Source organism: Nomascus leucogenys, chromosome X (assembly GCF_006542625.1).
Source record: "Nomascus leucogenys isolate Asia chromosome X, Asia_NLE_v1, whole genome shotgun sequence".
Classification (NCBI taxonomy): Eukaryota; Metazoa; Chordata; class Mammalia; order Primates; family Hylobatidae; genus Nomascus; species Nomascus leucogenys.
This window is the reverse complement of record NC_044406.1, coordinates 1,137,637-1,154,415: the sequence shown is the minus strand read 5'-3', so window position 1 is coordinate 1,154,415 and position 16,779 is coordinate 1,137,637. Positions and strand designations below refer to the sequence as shown.

Sequence of the window (16,779 nt, the reverse complement as noted above, 5' to 3'; positions counted from 1 at the left end):
TTATATAAGATATTTATACATATATAAAGGTTATATATAGATAAATATATTTATGAAGATATTTATACACATAAAGACATATACATATGCATATATAAAAGTGTATCTATAAATGTACACATACATATATAAAAGCATATATAGGTATATATGTACATATAAAGATATATATAAATAAAGGTATATAATTATATATGTATAAATATATATATTTATATAATATATACATAAAATATAAAAATGTATATAAAATGTGTATGTATATAAAGATATATTAAAGATATATATAAAGATACATTAAAAGATACACATATAGACCAGGTGCAGTGGCTCACGCCTGTAATCCCAACACTTTGGGAGGCTGAGGCAGGTGGATAATGAGGTCAGGAGTTCAGGACCAGCCTGGCCAAAATGGTGAAACCCCGTCTCTACTAAAAATACAAAAGTTAGCCAGCCATGCTGGCAGGCGCCTGTAATCCCAGCTACTCAGGAGGCTGAGGCAGGGCATCACTTGAACCCGGGAAGCAGAGGCTGCAGTGAGCCAAAATCATGCCACTGCACTCCAGCCTGGGCGACAGAGCGAGACTCCGTCTCAAAAAAAAAAAAAAAAAAGATATGTATATACATATATAAAGACATTTATATACCTATATAAAGATACATACACATGTATATATAAAGTTGTGTGTACATATATAACACATATAAAAGTATATACACATAAAGGTATATGTGTACATATATAAAGGCATTTATACACACATATAAAGATATATACATACGTATATATAAAAGTGTATATATAAATATATACATATATAGATAAAAGCACATACACATAAAGGTATATATGTACATATATAAAGATGTATATAAATAAAGGCATATATTTAATTATATATGTAAAGATATATATTTATATAACACACACATAAAATATAAAAATGTATATAAAATGTATATATATTTAAAGATATACATGAAGATATTTTTTAAAAGATATATTAAAAGATATACATATAAATACATAAATATATATAAAAAGCATATATCTGCATGTAAATATAAAGATATATATACACATATAAAACATGTACCTATGTAAAGATATATATAAGGATATATATAAATTCAGGAATATACATATATAAAAACATAGAAAGGTATCCACGTAGTGTATATATACAAAAGCATGTATATACACACACGAAAAAAACCGCATACCTACATATGTAAATGTATTTATATATATTTAAAAGCATACATACACACACACATAAAAGATACATAAACATTTATATACACACAAATGAAGATTGATAAGCATGCAGATATATAAAGTTGTGTCTGCACATACACACCCACACTTACACATATACAAGTCTAAACAGAAATGACCGCAAGTGTTTCAGTGGACCCTCCAGTTCTACCTGTTCATTTTGTTTCCATCCAGTCCACCAGCCTGGAGAGGCGGACAGATGCCCAGACCACAGACCCCACTGATGCGGCCATGGGGTCTTCTCTGTCATCCCCTGGCCTTGCACCAGCTTATCGTCTACTCGTCACCAACTTTGCCCCAACCTCAAGCCTCTCATCCCGCCCTCCCTGTGCAAATTCAGTGTGTCGCATCTGGGGAGGCTCGGCACCTACCTGCAGGCGGCCGCGGCCTGGGCCTGGGCGGGTAGCGTCCGTCATCACGGTCCACATCATTGAAGTAACCTGTGGGGCAGAGCACACGGCATTGCTAATGCTACCTCTCCAAAGGTCCCCTTCACACCAGGTCTGCGCTGGGGGCACTGGGACAGGTTTTGGAGAAGAGCGTTCCGATGCCAACTGGCTCTTTGCAGGACGCCCACAGGCACCAGGAATTAAATTACCTTGTGGGCTGGCCGCCTTGCCTGCAAGGAGGCGTGTGCAGGGCCCAGAACGTCTGCAGTGTGGCCTCATATTGCTGATGTTTGCCCCTCTTCTGCTCAAAGCCCTCCCAGGGCCAACCGTGAGCTGGGGTGAAGCTCAGGCTGTGGTGTCTGCCTGCTGCCTGGATCCCTCTCTCAGGGTGTCCCGTCTCCAAATTCCCTGCCTTTCCCTCCTTCCCTGGATGCTCCCCGTTGCTCCTGCCTCTGGACCTTTGCATGCCCCTTTCCCTCTGCTTCCTTCCTGGCCGTCCTTCCTGGATGAGCCAGCATCACCTCTCACCATGTCCTCGTCCAGCTCTCCTTCTGCCCCACCTCCCACCTAGGCCCGTCCCCTGCTCAGAATCCTCCAACATCATCTCATATCCTGCCCCTCCTAGTCATTAAGCAAGCCCCGAAGGAGACTCCGGGCTTTTCCTTCTCTCCCTATGGCTCCTTTTGCCCCATCAACCAGGCACCTCCCCCAGGCTTCTCCATCACCATACGCAGGCTCCTAACCCCACCCCTCACGTTGGCAGTGGCCGATTCCCCAGGGAGAATTCCAGCTCCTCAGGTGCCCACAATCTACTCCCCTTTTCTCTTTCAAGTTCCTGCTCAACTATCTTGTCTGAAACGAGCACCATCCCCCTGTCTCTCTCTCGGCTCCCCAGAGCACAGCCACTACCCACCCCAATAGATATGTTTCATCCATTCGTTCCTGCTCCTTACTGCCCTGACACATGAGACCTACCTGCTTCCTCCCAAAAAACAAAGAGGCACCTGCAAGACAGAAGATCCCAGAGCCCTGAGAATCCACCGTGAGAGAGCTTTCTCAATAACCCAAGGCTGCTTTGCAAGCCTCATTTCCTAAGACGTCCTTTGCTGCCCTGACAAAGTTCCGACTGCCGCGTTCACCTGTGCCTCTGCCCTCTGACGGTGTCTGTCATAGACTGAGCTACTTCAGGCTCAAATGAGATCCAAGGAGACCTTCCTTCTATGGTTCCTGGACCCCGAATTAAGCCTTGGAGTCTGCCTTTCCTCTCCAAGATTGGTCTATAGATAAGTAATTAGGTCTTTGGTCTTGATCTATAAGAAATCCATGCTAATGTGCACCATTGTCACTCTGGGGGGTAGGAAACATGCTGATTGGGTTTATTAAACATGTGAAATGCAAGCTGGGTGCAACCCAGCACTTTGGGAGGTGGAGGCGGGAGGATTGCTTGAGGCCAGGAGTTGGAGACCAGTCTGGGCAACATAGTGAGATTCCCCGTCTCTACAAAAAATACAAAAAATTATCTGGGCTTGGTGGTGTGCGCCTGTAGTCCCATCTGCCAGGAGGATCACTTGAGCCCAGGAACTGGAGGCTGCAGTTAGCTATGATCACACCACTGCGTTCCAGCCTGAGTGACACAGAGAGACCCTGTTTCAGAAAAAAAAAAGTATAAAATACAAAAGGCAGAGTGGTTGTTCTGCTTTGCTTTAGCATGGACCATTCCCTCAGCACAGACTCTCCAGAGCTTTGGGACTGCCGGTAAGTGAGTGCCCCTAATCTGATCCCAGAGTCACATAGATCTGTGAAGCTGAAGTCGAGGTAGCATGCACAGAGGCTCTGGGGAGTTCAAGAGCCATTGCACTTGGCTTAAGAGACTGTTTCCTAGGGCTAGGCTCAGTGGCTCACATCTGTAATCCCAGCACTTTGAGAGGTCAAGGCAGGAGGGTCACTTAAGGCCAGGAGTTTGTGACCAGCCTGGGCAACAGAGGGAAACCCTGTCCCAACACACACACACACACACACACACACACACACACACACACACACACACACAAAGACAAAGAAAAAGAAAAAGAAAGAAAAAGAAAAAATTAGCCAGGTAGAGTGCTGTGTGTCTGTAGTCCTAGCTATTCAGGAGGCTAAAGTCGGAGGATTGCTTGAGCCCAGGAGGTGGAGGCTGCAGTGAGCTGTGATCCCGCCACTGCATTTCAGCATAGGCAACAAAGCAAGTCCCTGTCTCAAAAATAATAATAATAAAAAAGAGATGTTTCCTAAAACAGCTTTTTTATTTTTACTGTTTTTGAGATGGAGTCTCGTTCTGTCGCCCAGGCTGGAGTGCAATGGCATGATCTCGGCTCACTGCAACTCCAACTGAACTCTGCCTCCCAGGTTCAAGTGATTCTCCTGCCTCAACCTCTCAAGTAGTTGTGATTACAGGTACACGCCACCATGCCTGGCTAATTTTTGTATTTTAATGGAGATGGGGTTTCACCATGTTGGCCAGGCTGGTCTCGAACTCCTGACCTCAAGTGGTCTTCCCACTTCGGCCTCCCAAAGTGCTGGGATTACCTGAATGAGCCACCACGCCTGGCCTCTAAAACAACTTTGAACAGGGAACCTCTGACATAAAGATCCCTTGTTCATGTCTTGGTGGACGAACGCTATGAATCACAAGACCAGAGACTTTTGAGGAGGAAGCACTATTGTAGAGCATTCCAGGAAATGGAGCTGAAGCTATACACCCTGATGAAGGCATGCAGAGGTAAGTTTTTCATTCAGGAATCCAGCTGTTTGCCTGTTGGGACTCAAGCATTAATGACTTCACTGACCTTCACCCAGGACTCATTGTGTGCCAGGCACAGCTTTCCAGACTAGGGAATGCAGCAGTGAATGAAAGGCAAAAATCCATGCCCATGTAGAGTTCTCATTCTAATTCAAAGGAATCAACTAAACACAATGGCACGGCGTTGCATGTAAGAACATATCAAGTAGTATGGAGTACAGGAATGCAGAGGAAGGAACCACCTCCTGGGGGAACCCAGGCTAGGATACAACGTTGTGGTTTTGGAGACTTGCAGGAGGTGGGTGAGTGGGCAAAAGTGTGTTAGTTTTTCTAGGGAAGAAACACAATTCTTCAGTTGCAAGACCCAAGGGAAAAGGCACTGGGACATACCCAAAGCTTGTTTCCTTGGATTTCACGAAGAGTGCCTTGAACCCTAGGAATATGACAACATCCAAGCAACGTCCTGAAACAATCAGAATCAGGGGAACTCCCAATGGTTAAAGCAGGCAGAGAGAGGAAGACACCCAGTGTATCTTAGCTTCCCCAATCTGCACATATTTGCCCCACCAATGGAATCGCTGAGACTCTTCCAACTTCATAGACCAGCATCCCTTTCCTGAGTGTCTCACGTTCATGAGACACAGTTGCCAAGGCGGAGATGGGAAGTGCTGTAGGAACACAGGCAAAGTGGCCCCAGATAACTCTTGCAGAGGGAAGAATAAGTGAGTAGAACACAGACCAACAACAACAAAAAAAAAAAACAGAAAAAATTGCCTTCCTCCATCATAACTTGAAATGTCTTAGGGTGCATGGTATTTTTCAGTCAATGTCATCAAAAACATTTAAATTTATTTACTATCAACTAAATGTAACCCCCAGGTGCTGGTGGATAGCAGAACTGAACTCCGCAAAACAATGTCTGTGCATTTCAAAAGCAACTGGTCTTTCACCATGGAGATGAGAATTTTAAAGTCATTAAATAATACTTGTATCCAACCACCCCCCTCCTCTTTTTTTGAGACAGAGTCTCACTCTATCACCTAGGCTGGAGTGCATTGGCACAGTCTTGGCTCAAGGCAACCTCTGCCTCCTGGGTTCAAGCGATTCTCCTGCTTCAGCCTTCCCAGTAGCTGGGATTACAGGCACGCGTCACTCTGCCCAGCTAATTTTGTATTTTTAGTAGAAACAGGGGTTCACCATGTTGGCCGCTGGTCTCAAACTCCTGACCTCAGGTGATCTGCCTGAGGAGACCTCGGCCTCCCAAAGTGCTGGGATTACAGGCGTGAAGCACTTCTTTTTTTTTTTTTTTTTTTTTCCTTTTGAGACAGGGTCTCGCTCTGTCTCCCAGGCTGGAGTGCTGCGGCATGATCTCAGCTCACTGCAACCTCTGCCTCCCGGGTTCAAGTGATTCTCCTGCTTCATCCTCCTGAGTAGCTGGATTACAGGCATGTGCCACCACGCCCGGCAAATTTTTGTATTTTTAGTACAGACAGGGTTTCATCAGATTGCTCAGGCTGGTGTCAGACTCCTGACCTCAAGTGATCCGCCCACCTCAGCTTCCCAAAGTGCTGGGATTACAGGCATGAGCCACTGTGCCTGGCCCCAAACACTTCTAAAATGGATTTTAATACTGATTACCAGGCTGGGCCACAATAGCTGGTGCCTGTAATCCCAGCATTTTGGGAGGCTGAGGCAGAGGATTGCTTGAGGCCAGGAGTTCAAGAATAGCCTGAACAACACAGCAAGATCCTGTCTCTGCAAAAAATTTGAAATATAGCCAATACAGGTGGTGAAATATAGGTGGTGAGATATAGGTGGTGAGCTACAGGTGGTGAGATATAGGTGGTGAGATCTAGGTGGTGAGATACAGGTGGTGAGATATAGGTGGTGAAATCTAGGTGGTGAGATATAGGTGGTGAGATATAGGTGGTGAGATACAGGTGGTGAGATATAGGTGGTGAGATACAGGTGGTGAGATCAGGTGGTGAGATTAGGTGGTGAGATATAGGTGGTGAGATACAGGTGGTGAGATACAGGTGGTGAGATACAGGTGGTGACATACAGGTGGTGAGATACAGGTGGTGACATACAGGTGGTGAGATACAGGTGGTGAGATACAGGTGGTGAAATCTAGGTGGTGAGATACAGGTGGTGAGATCTAGGTGGTGAGATACAGGTGGTGAGACATAGGTGGTGAATATAGGTGGTGAGATACAGGTGGTGAGATACAGGTGGTGAGATACAGGTGGTGAATCTAGGTGGTGAGACATAGGTGGTGAAATATAGGTGGTGAGATATAGGTGGTGAGATATAGGTGGTGAGATACAGGTGGTGAGATACAGGTGGTGAGATACAGGTGGTGAGATATAGGTGGTGAGATACAGGTGGTGAGATATAGGTGGTGAGATACAGGTGGTGAGATACAGGTGGTGAAATCTAGGTGGTGAGATACAGGTGGTGAGATCTAGGTGGTGAGATACAGGTGGTGAGACATAGGTGGTGAAATATAGGTGGTGAGATACAGGTGGTGAGATACAGGTGGTGAGATACAGGTGGTGAGATATAGGTGGTGAGATCTAGGTGGTGAGACATAGGTGGTGAAATATAGGTGGTGAGATATAGGTGGTGAGATAAGGTGGTGAAATACAGGTGGTGAGATACAGGTGGTGAGATATAGGTGGTGAAATAGATATAGGTGGTGAGATACAGGTGGTGAGATACAGGTGGTGAGATCAGGTGGTGAGAATAGGTGGTGAGATATAGGTGGTGAGATATAGGTGGTGAGATACAGGTGGTGAGATACAGGGGGAGTGGGGTGAGATATAGGTGGTGAGATACAGGTGGTGAGATATAGGTGGTGAGATCTAGGTGGTGAGATACAGGTGGTGAGATACAGGTGGGTGAGATACAGGTGGTGAGATATAGGTGGTGAGATAAGGTGGTGAGATACAGGTGGTGAGATACAGGTGGTGAGATACAGGTGGTGAGTACAGGTGGGAAAAGGTGGTGAGATACAGGTGGTGAGATACAGGTGGTGAGATACAGGTGGGAGATCAGGTGGTGAGATTAGGTGGTGAGTACAGGGGTGAGATAAGGTGGTGAGATAAGGTGGTGAGATACAGGTGGTGAGATACAGGTGGTGAGATAAGGTGGTGAGATAAGGTGGTGAGATACAGGTGGGAGATACAGGTGGTGAGATACAGGTGGTGAGATATAGGTGGTGAGATCAGGTGGTGAGATAGGTGATGAGATACAGGTGGTGAGATACAGGTGGTGAATCTAGGTGGTGAGATACAGGTGGTGAGATACAGGTGGTGAATCTAGGTGGTGAGATACAGGTGGTGAGATATAGGTGGTGAGATACAGGTGGTGAGATACAGGTGGTGAGATTTGTTGGATCTAGGTGGGATGGTGGTGAAATATAGGTGGGAGATATAGGTGGTGAGATATAGGTGGTGAGATATAGGTGGTGAGATATAGGTGGTGAGATACAGGTGGTGAGATACAGCTGGTGAGATACAGGTGGTGAGATAAGGTGGTGAGATACAGGTGGTGAGATATAGGTGGTGAAATCTAGGTGGTGAGATACAGTGGTGAGATATAGGTGGTGAGATACAGGTGGTGAGATACAGGTGGTGAGATCTAGGTGTTGAGATCTAGGTGGTGAAACATAGGTGGTGAAATATAGGTGGTGAGATATAGGTGGTGAGATATAGGTGGTGAGATATAGGTGGTGAAATACAGGTGGTGAGATCTAGGTGGTGAGATACAGGTGGTGAGATATAGGGGGAGGGGTGAGATAAGGTGGTGAGATCAGGTGGTGAGATACAGGGGTGAATTAGGTGGTGAGATACAGGGGTGGATCAGGTGGTGAGATACAGGTGGTGAGATAGGTGGGAAATAGGTGGTGAGATCAGGGGAGAACAGGTGGTGAGATACAGGTGGTGAGATATAGGTGTGTGGGTGAGACATGAACTAGGTGGTGGGGGATATAGGTGGTGAGATATAGGTGGTGAGATAAAATACAGGTGGTGAGATACAGGTGATGGTTGGTGGTGAGATATAGGTGGTGAGATATAGGTGGTGAGATACAGGTGGTGAGATACAGGTGGTGAGATACAGGTGGTGAGATCTAGGTGGTGAGACATAGGTGGTGAGATATAGGTGGTGAGATATAGGTGGTGAGATACAGGTGGTGAGATACAGGTGGTGAGATCTAGGTGGTGAGATACAGGTGGTGAGATATAGGTGGTGAGATACAGGTGGTGAGATATAGGTGGTGAGATATAGGTGGTGAGATCTAGGTGGTGAGATACAGGTGGTGAGATAGGTGGTGAGATACAGGTGGGGGGGGAGATAGGGGGGGGGGGGAGGTGGAGGGGGGGGGGGGGGGGGAATAGGTGGTGAGATAGGTGGGGATAGGTGGTGAGATACAGGTGGTGAGATACAGGTGGTGAGATACAGGTGGTGAAATCAGGTGGTGAGATACAGGTGGTGAGAATAGTAGTAGGTGGTGAGATACAGGTGATGAGATAAGGTGGTGAGATACAGGTGGTGAGATACAGGTGGTGAAAGGTGGAGAGATACAGGTGGTGAGATACAGGTGGTGAGTATAGGGGTGAATCAGGTGGTGAGATACAGGTGGTGAACAGGGTGAATAGGTGGTGAATAGGTGGTGAGATATAGGTGGTGAGATAGGTGGTGATACAGGTGGTGAATCAGGTGGGGATACAGGTGGTGAGATAAGGTGTGAGATATAGGTGGTGAGATATAGGTGGTGAGATATAGGTGGTGAGATAAGGTGGTGAGATACAGGTGGTGAGATACAGTGGTGATAGGGTGAGTGGGTGAGATAGGTGGTGAGATATAGGTGGTGAGATAGGGGTGAGATAAGGTGGTGAGATAGGTGGTGAGATACAGGTGGTGAGATAAGGTTGAAAGTGGTGAGATATAGGTGGTGAGATAAGGTGGTGAGATAGGTGGTGAGATACAGGTGGTGAGATACAGGTGGTGAGATACAGGTGGTGAGATACAGGTGGTGAGATACAGGTGGTGAACTAGGTGGTGAGATATAGGTGGTGAGATATAGGTGGTGAGATACAGGTGTGAGATACAGGTGGTGAGATACAGGTGGTGAGATACAGGTGGGTAGGTGAGATACAGGTGGTGAGATACAGGGGTGAGATAGGTGGTGAGATACAGGTGGTGGATAGGTGGTGAGATATAGGTGGTGAGATATAGGTGGTGAGATATAGGTGGTGAGATACAGGGTGAGATAGTGGTGAGATACAGGTGGTGAGATATAGGTGGTGAGATACAGGTGGTGAGATATAGGTGGTGAAATTAGGTGGTGAGATACAGGTGGTGAGATACAGGTGGTGAGATACAGGTGGTGAGATCTAGGTGTGAGTCATGGTGAAACATAGGTGGTGAAATATAGGTGGTGAGATTAGGTGGTGAGATATAGGTGGTGAGATATAGGTGGTGAGATACAGGTGGTGAGATTAGGTGGTGAGATACAGGTGGTGAGATATAGGTGGTGAGATACAGGTGGTGAGATATAGGTGGTGAGATACAGGTGGTGAGATACAGGTGGTGAAAAGGTGGTGAGATACAGGTGGTGAGATCTAGGTGGTGAGATAAGGTGGTGAGAGGGGTGATAGGTGGTGAGATAAGGTGGTGAGATACAGGTGGTGAGATACAGGTGGTGAGATACAGGTGGTGAGATAAGGTGGTGAATAGGTGGTGAGATACAGGTGGGTGGGATATAGGTGGTGATAAGGTGGTGAGATAGGTGGTGAGATATAGGTGGTGAGATACAGGTGGTGAGATACAGGTGGTGAGATACAGGTGGTGAGATATAGTAGGTGGTGAGATATAGGTGGTGAGATATAGGTGGTGAGATACAGGTGGTGAGATACAGGTGGTGAGATACAGGTGGTGAGATAGGTGGTGAGACATAGGTGGTGAGATATAGGTGGTGAGATATTAGGTGGTGAGATACAGGTGGTGAGTAGGGGGATACAGGTGGTGAGATATAGGTGGTGAGATACAGGTGGTGAGATAAGGTGGTGAGATAAGGTGGTGAGATACAGGTGGTGAGATATAGGTGGTGGAGGATATAGGTGGTGAGATATAGGTGGTGAGATACAGGTGGTGAGATACAGGTGGTGAGATAAGGTGGTGAGATACAGGTGGTGAGAATAGGGTGGTGAGATACAGGTGGGGTGAGATCTAGGTGGGTGGAGATAGGTGGTGAGATATAGGTGGTGAGATATATAGGTGGTGAGATATAGGTGGTGAGATACAGGGTGGTGAGATATAGGTGGTGAGATACAGGTGGTGAGATATATAGGTGGTGAGATACAGGTGGTGGTTAGGGTGAGATATAGGTGGTGAGATACAGGTGGTGAGATACAGGTGGTGAGATACAGGTGGTGAGATACAGGTGGTGAGATACAGGTGGTGAGATAGGTGGTGGAGGTGGGAGAAGGTGGTGAGATACAGGTGGTGAGATAGGTGGGAGATAGGTGGTGAGAAAGGTGGTGAGATCAGGTGGTGAGATACAGGGTGGTGAGATATAGGTGGTGAGATACAGGTGGGATCGGGATGGATACAGGTGGTGAGATACAGGTGGTGAGATAAGGTGGTGATCAGGTGGTGAGATACAGGTGGTGAGATACAGGTGGTGAGATCTAGGTGGTGAGATCAGGTGGTGAGACATAGGTGGTGAGATATAGGTGGTGAGATATAGGTGGTGAGATATAGGTGGTGAGTACAGGTGGTGAGTACAGTGGTGAGATACAGGTGGTGAGATATAGGTGGTGAGATACAGGTGGTGAGATATAGTGGTGAGGTGGTGAGATACAGGTGGTGAGATACAGGTGGTGAGATACAGGTGGTGAGATGGGGACTAGGTGGTGGGTGGGAGATATAGGTGGTGAGATATAGGTGGTGAGATAGGTGGGATACAGGTGGTGAGATACAGGTGGTGAGATACAGGTGGTGGTAGGGGTGAGATAGGGGGAGATACAGGTGGTGAGATAGGGGGGTAGGTGGTGAGATCAGGTGGTGGAGGTGGTGAAATAGGTGGTGAGATTAGGTGGTGAGATAAGGGTGGGTGGGAAAGGGGGAGAGATAGGTGGTGAGATATAGGTGGTGAGATAAGGGGTGAGGAGATACAGGTGGTGAGATAAGGTGGTGAGATAAGGTGGTGAATTAGGTGGTGAGATACAGGTGGTGAGATATAGGTGGTGAGATACAGGTGGTGAGATATAGGTGGTGAGATCTAGGTGGTGAGATACAGGTGGTGAGATACAGGTGGTGAGATATAGGTGGTGAGATACAGGTGGTGAGATATAGGTGGTGAGATACAGGTGGTGAGATAAGGTGGTGAGATCAGGTGGGGTAGGGGGATCAGGTGGTGAGATACAGGTGGTGAGATAAGGTGGTGAGATATAGGTGGTGAGATACAGGTGGTGAGATATAGGTGGTGAGATACAGGTGGTGAGATACAGGTGGTGAGATCTAGGTGGTGAGATTAGGTGGTGAGATGTAGGTGGTGAGATATAGGTGGTGAGACATAGGTGGTGTACATCTGTAGTCCTAACTACTTGAAAGGCTGAGGGAGGAAGATTGCTTGAGCCCAGGAGTTCGAGGCTGCGATTACATCACTTCACTCCGGCCAGGGCAACAGAGCGAGACCCTGTCTCCAAAATAAATAATAAAATAAAATAGTAAAATAACATAGAATCAAATAAAATAGTAAAATAAAATAAAATAAAAATAAATAAATAAATACTCATTACCTCCACTGTTGCCGGAATCGCCAGGCTGGGGTTGAGGGCGTGGCTTCGGCCTTGGGTAGATATCTGTTGGAAAACAACAGGATGATTTCAGAAAAATAAGGACATATTTCAGGTAGATGCCATCTATAAATAAGAATGCCAAAGTATAGAAAAGGTGTAACTGCCCATTGCTTTGACGGAGCTTATTAATCATGTAGACAATATTCATAATACCACCTCAGAGCTTACAATTAAAAAAGAAAACTTTCATTTTTGTACCCTAAACTTACACCACTGGTGCTTTCGCAAGAAATCCAGGGCTCTCTGAAATTAACAGGGCAGAAAGTGTGTTGTTGACCTTTCCCTGTTTAGGGCTACTACAAATGCCAGCACCATTTACAGAAGTCAGTCACTTCTATAAATGTTAGGATGAAACATCTGACCTTTTGATAGTGTGTTGTATTTCCATCTTGCTTGAGTTACACCCTTTCATTTGAATTTGTGTTGTTGCTGTTTTGAGACAGGGTCTTGCTCTGTTGCCCAGGCTGGAGTGCAGTGGTGCAATCATAGCTCCCTGCAGCCTCGAGTTCATAGGCTCAAACAATCCTCCCACCTCAACCACCCAGGTAGCTCAGACTACAGGTGCACACCACCATAGTTGGCTAATTTTTAAAATTTGCATAGAGACAAGGTCTTGCTATGTTGCCCAGGCTGGTGTCAAATTCCTGTTCTCAAGTAATCGTCCTGTCTTGCCTTCCCAAAGAGCTGGAATCATCACAGCCATGAGCCACACTGAGCCGGGCTTCATTTGAATTTCTTAAAACTTTCTGCAATGACTTTTGCATGTTCCTCAAGTTTACCATGAGCTTTCTGCCCTAGGACTTTTTTTTTTTTTAAGATGGAGTTTCGCTTGTGTTGCCCAGGCTGGAGTGCAGTGGCGCAATCTCAGCTCACGGCAACCTCTGCCTCCTGGGTTCAAACAATTCTCCTGCCTCAGCCTCCCGAGTAGCTGAGATTACAGGTGTGCGCCACCACACCTGGCCAATTTTTGTATTTTTAGTAGAGATGGGATTTCACTATGTTGCCCAGCCTGGTCCTGAACTTCTGACCTCAGGTGATCTGCCCACCTCGGCCTCCCAAAGTGCTGGGATTACAGGCATGAGCCACCATGCCCAGCCCTGCCCCAGGACTTTTGCAGGTGACATTCCTTCTGTCATGACCCCTCCTGTTCCCTGTCCAACACTTTACACACTCCCTAAATATTTGAAGAATCCATTTGTCATCTGGAAAAGCATTAATTAGTTCATCCCTCCTGTCTCAGCTTAAATGTCCTTTGACCCTATTCAAGCAGCCGAAATGAAATAATCAGTGCAAGCTCTTTGCACAACATGAGTCTGTATCTTCAGCACCTTTTTGTCGCTGGACTAGAAACTTTATTTTCTGTACCCATTTTATATTCCTGGTACCTGGCACTGCCAGTACCTGGCACTGCCAGTACCTGGCAAGTGCTTATCCACATTGGCTCAAGAGTATAATTACTTTAATTCGCAAAAAAGGCAAGAATGTTGTTCTCAAAGTCCTTCCTCAGGACAGACATCTCAGAACACTGGAAATCTGGGCTGAGAATGACTAGTTTTTCACTTCTCAAAATAGTCTCTCTCTCTTTCCCTTTCTCTCTCTCTTGAGACAGGGTGTTGCTCTGTTGCTCAGGCTGGAGTGCAGTGGTGAATCATAGCTCACTGCAGCCTCCACCTCCTGGGCTCAAGTGATCCTCCTGCCTCAGCCTCCTGAGTATAGCTAGGACTACAGGCATGGACCACCATGCCCTGCCTAGGCTCTCTTTTTTTTTTTTTTTTGAGACAGAGTCTTGCTTTGTTGCCCAGGCTGGAGTGCAATGGCGCGATCTCAGCTCACTGCAACCTCCGCCTCCTGGGTTCAAGCGATTATCTGGCCTCAGCCTCCCAAGTAGCTGGGATTACAGGTATACACCACCATGCCCAGCTAATTTTTGTATTTTTAGTAGAGACAGCGTTTCACCATGTTGGCCAGGCTGATCTTGAAATCCTGACTTCAGGTGATCCACCCATGTCGGCCTCTGAAAGGGCTGGGATTACAGGCATGAGCCACCACGCCCGGCCTAGACTCTCTTTTGAGGTCTCTAAAATGATACAACTGTGGGGGATTATGGAAACTTGGGGGCCAAACAGAGGAGAGGGGACTGGACACAAGGGAGCTTTGGTTTCCAGGCCAGAAGGCACTGCCCGGAGCATGAGCTGCATATTCATGGCTTGGTTCATATTCATGGCTTGGTTCAGGAAGTCTCCGGGTGCCTCACTTAAGGTCAGTCCTCCCTCAAAATGCCTTCCTCTGTGAGCTTCCCTCCTCCATTCACACACACAACCTCCAACTGCATTGATTCCTGGGCTTACTCCTGAGGCCTCTCTCCTTGGCTTGTAGACACCGTCTTCTCCCTGTGTCCTCACAGGGTCGTCCCTCTGTGTGTGTCTGTGTCCTCATCTCCTCTTCTTATGAGGTGTCTTAGTCCATTTCAGGCTGCTATCAGGGAACACCATAGACTGGGTGGCTTATACACAACAGACATTGATTCTCCCACAGTCCTGGAGGCTGGAAGTGTGAGATCAAGATATGGGCTGGGTTGGTTCCTCCTAAGGCCTTTCCCCTGGGCTTGGAGATGCCGTCTTCTCCCTGTGTCTTCATATAATCTTCCGTCTGTGTGTGTCTAAGCCCTCATCTCTTCTTATTAGGATACTAGTCCTATTGGATCAGGATCCACCCTAGTGACCTCATTTTACCTTAATCTCCTTCTTAAAGGCCCCATCTCCAAAGACAGTCACATTCTGAGGAAACTGGGGGTTAGGACTTCATCCTATGAATTTGTGGGGAGACACAATTTATCCCACAGCAGCTTGCATCAAAAAGAATCCGTGCCTGTCTTGTTACTTTCAAGACATCATGGGGCCGGGCACAGTGGCTCACGCCTGTAATCCCAGCACTTTGGGAGGCCAAGGCGGGCAGATCACCTGAGGTCAGGAGTTTGAGACCAGCCTGGCTAACATGGTGAAACCCTGTCTCTGCTAAAACTACAAAAATTAGCCGGGTGTGGTGTTGCACGCCCGTATTCCCAGTTACTCGAGAGGCTAAGGCAGGAGAATCGCTTGAACCCAGGAGGCGGAGGTTGCAGTGAGCCGAGATCGTGCCATCGCACTCCAGCCTGAGCAATAAAGTGAGACTCTGTCTGGAAAAAAAAAAAAAAAAAAAAAAAAAGACAACATGGATAGGAGCTGCTGGGGTCAGAGAAAAGAATCGGTGAGCAACGCTGACATCTCTCAAAGGGACAAGCACAGGCATAGGAAGCAGAGTCAACAGTTGGCCTGAGAAATGCCACAGGAGCTCATGGAAGCCAAGAAAGATGTGCTGAATTTCAAAGGACACCGAGAGAATCCTGGGTTCCTCCAGATCAAATTCTAAGGGAAAGAGACCACTGGGCTCCAAGCATGCCTGGAGCCATCCTGAGAAAGCTGGCTGGTGTGTGATAAATACTTACAAATCCCCCAGCCACCTATCAAGTCAATGGAGGGAGAATGAGAAAGAGAACGTGGAAAGGCCTAGGACATTCCATCTCTGGGGTCTTCCCAATGTTGCCCATCAACAGTTGCCTTCATTGTCTGAGAGATTGTTCCAGAACACCCCATCTTGGAGGGACGTTACACACTGTTTTCTAGGGCTCTTCCTCGTTCTCAAGATACACACTTGGGAACCTAGGCTAGCCTGGGCTCGTTTGGGCTAGCCTGGGCAAGAACACTGGTTAAGGGGAATTTCTGCTCATGTGCCACAGTATCCATAATTAACTTCCAACCAGCTTCATTTTTCCTTTTCCTTGGGTGTGTACGTTAAATTTGCTCATTTCCTGTGTTAAATACTCCATGTTCTCACGTTCAATTGTGAAAGGAAAATAAATCTTGGGACCCCAAAATCATTAAGCCAAGGGAAAAATCAAGCTGGAAAAAAAAGTTAGTCAGACCTGCCTCCCATTTTCTTTCTAAACAAGATAGCTACAAAACAATTTTTAAGTTTTTTAAAAGCTACATACTGTCCTCACAATCTGAGGAACGTAAACTGTTTTGTTTACCCTAAAACAGTTCTGTGGAATTTCACCCTGGCAATGTACACTGACAGCTCATCTTCACGGGTGTGGGACAGCAAGTCATCCCCTCTGCTCCCCTGAGACAAATGCATGTCTGATTGCTTCCTCTGCCCTATTGTTGATGTAAAAATGCAGATTCACTGGGCCAGACTGAGGCATAAGTACTATTCCTTTGCCCTGTCTCACATGTAAATTGAGTTTTCAGTGAAAGGCCAATCAAGGACTTAGAAGAATGCAACTAGTTGTCTCGTATCTTCCTATGACCTGGAAGCCCCTGCTTCCAGTTGTCCCGCATTTCCAGATCAAACCAATGTACTTCTTATACATATTGATTGATATCTCATGTCTCCCTAAAATGTGTAAAACCAAGCTGTGTCCTG

At 46.5% G+C, this 16,779-nt stretch overlaps 1 protein-coding gene across 2 annotated transcripts in view; it reads right to left on the bottom strand.

The window, feature by feature from the left end:
* XG (Xg glycoprotein (Xg blood group)) overlaps positions 1-16,779 on the bottom strand; it is a 66,298-nt gene that overhangs the window by 19,711 nt on the left and 29,808 nt on the right. For both annotated transcript variants that reach the window (XM_030806764.1, XM_030806765.1), the window contains exons 5-6: positions 12,256-12,318; positions 1,651-1,719 (exon numbers count right to left, since the gene is read on the bottom strand). In XM_030806764.1, coding sequence (XP_030662624.1) covers positions 1,651-1,719; positions 12,256-12,318 — 132 coding nt within the window. The remainder of the gene's footprint in view (positions 1-1,650; positions 1,720-12,255; positions 12,319-16,779) is intronic.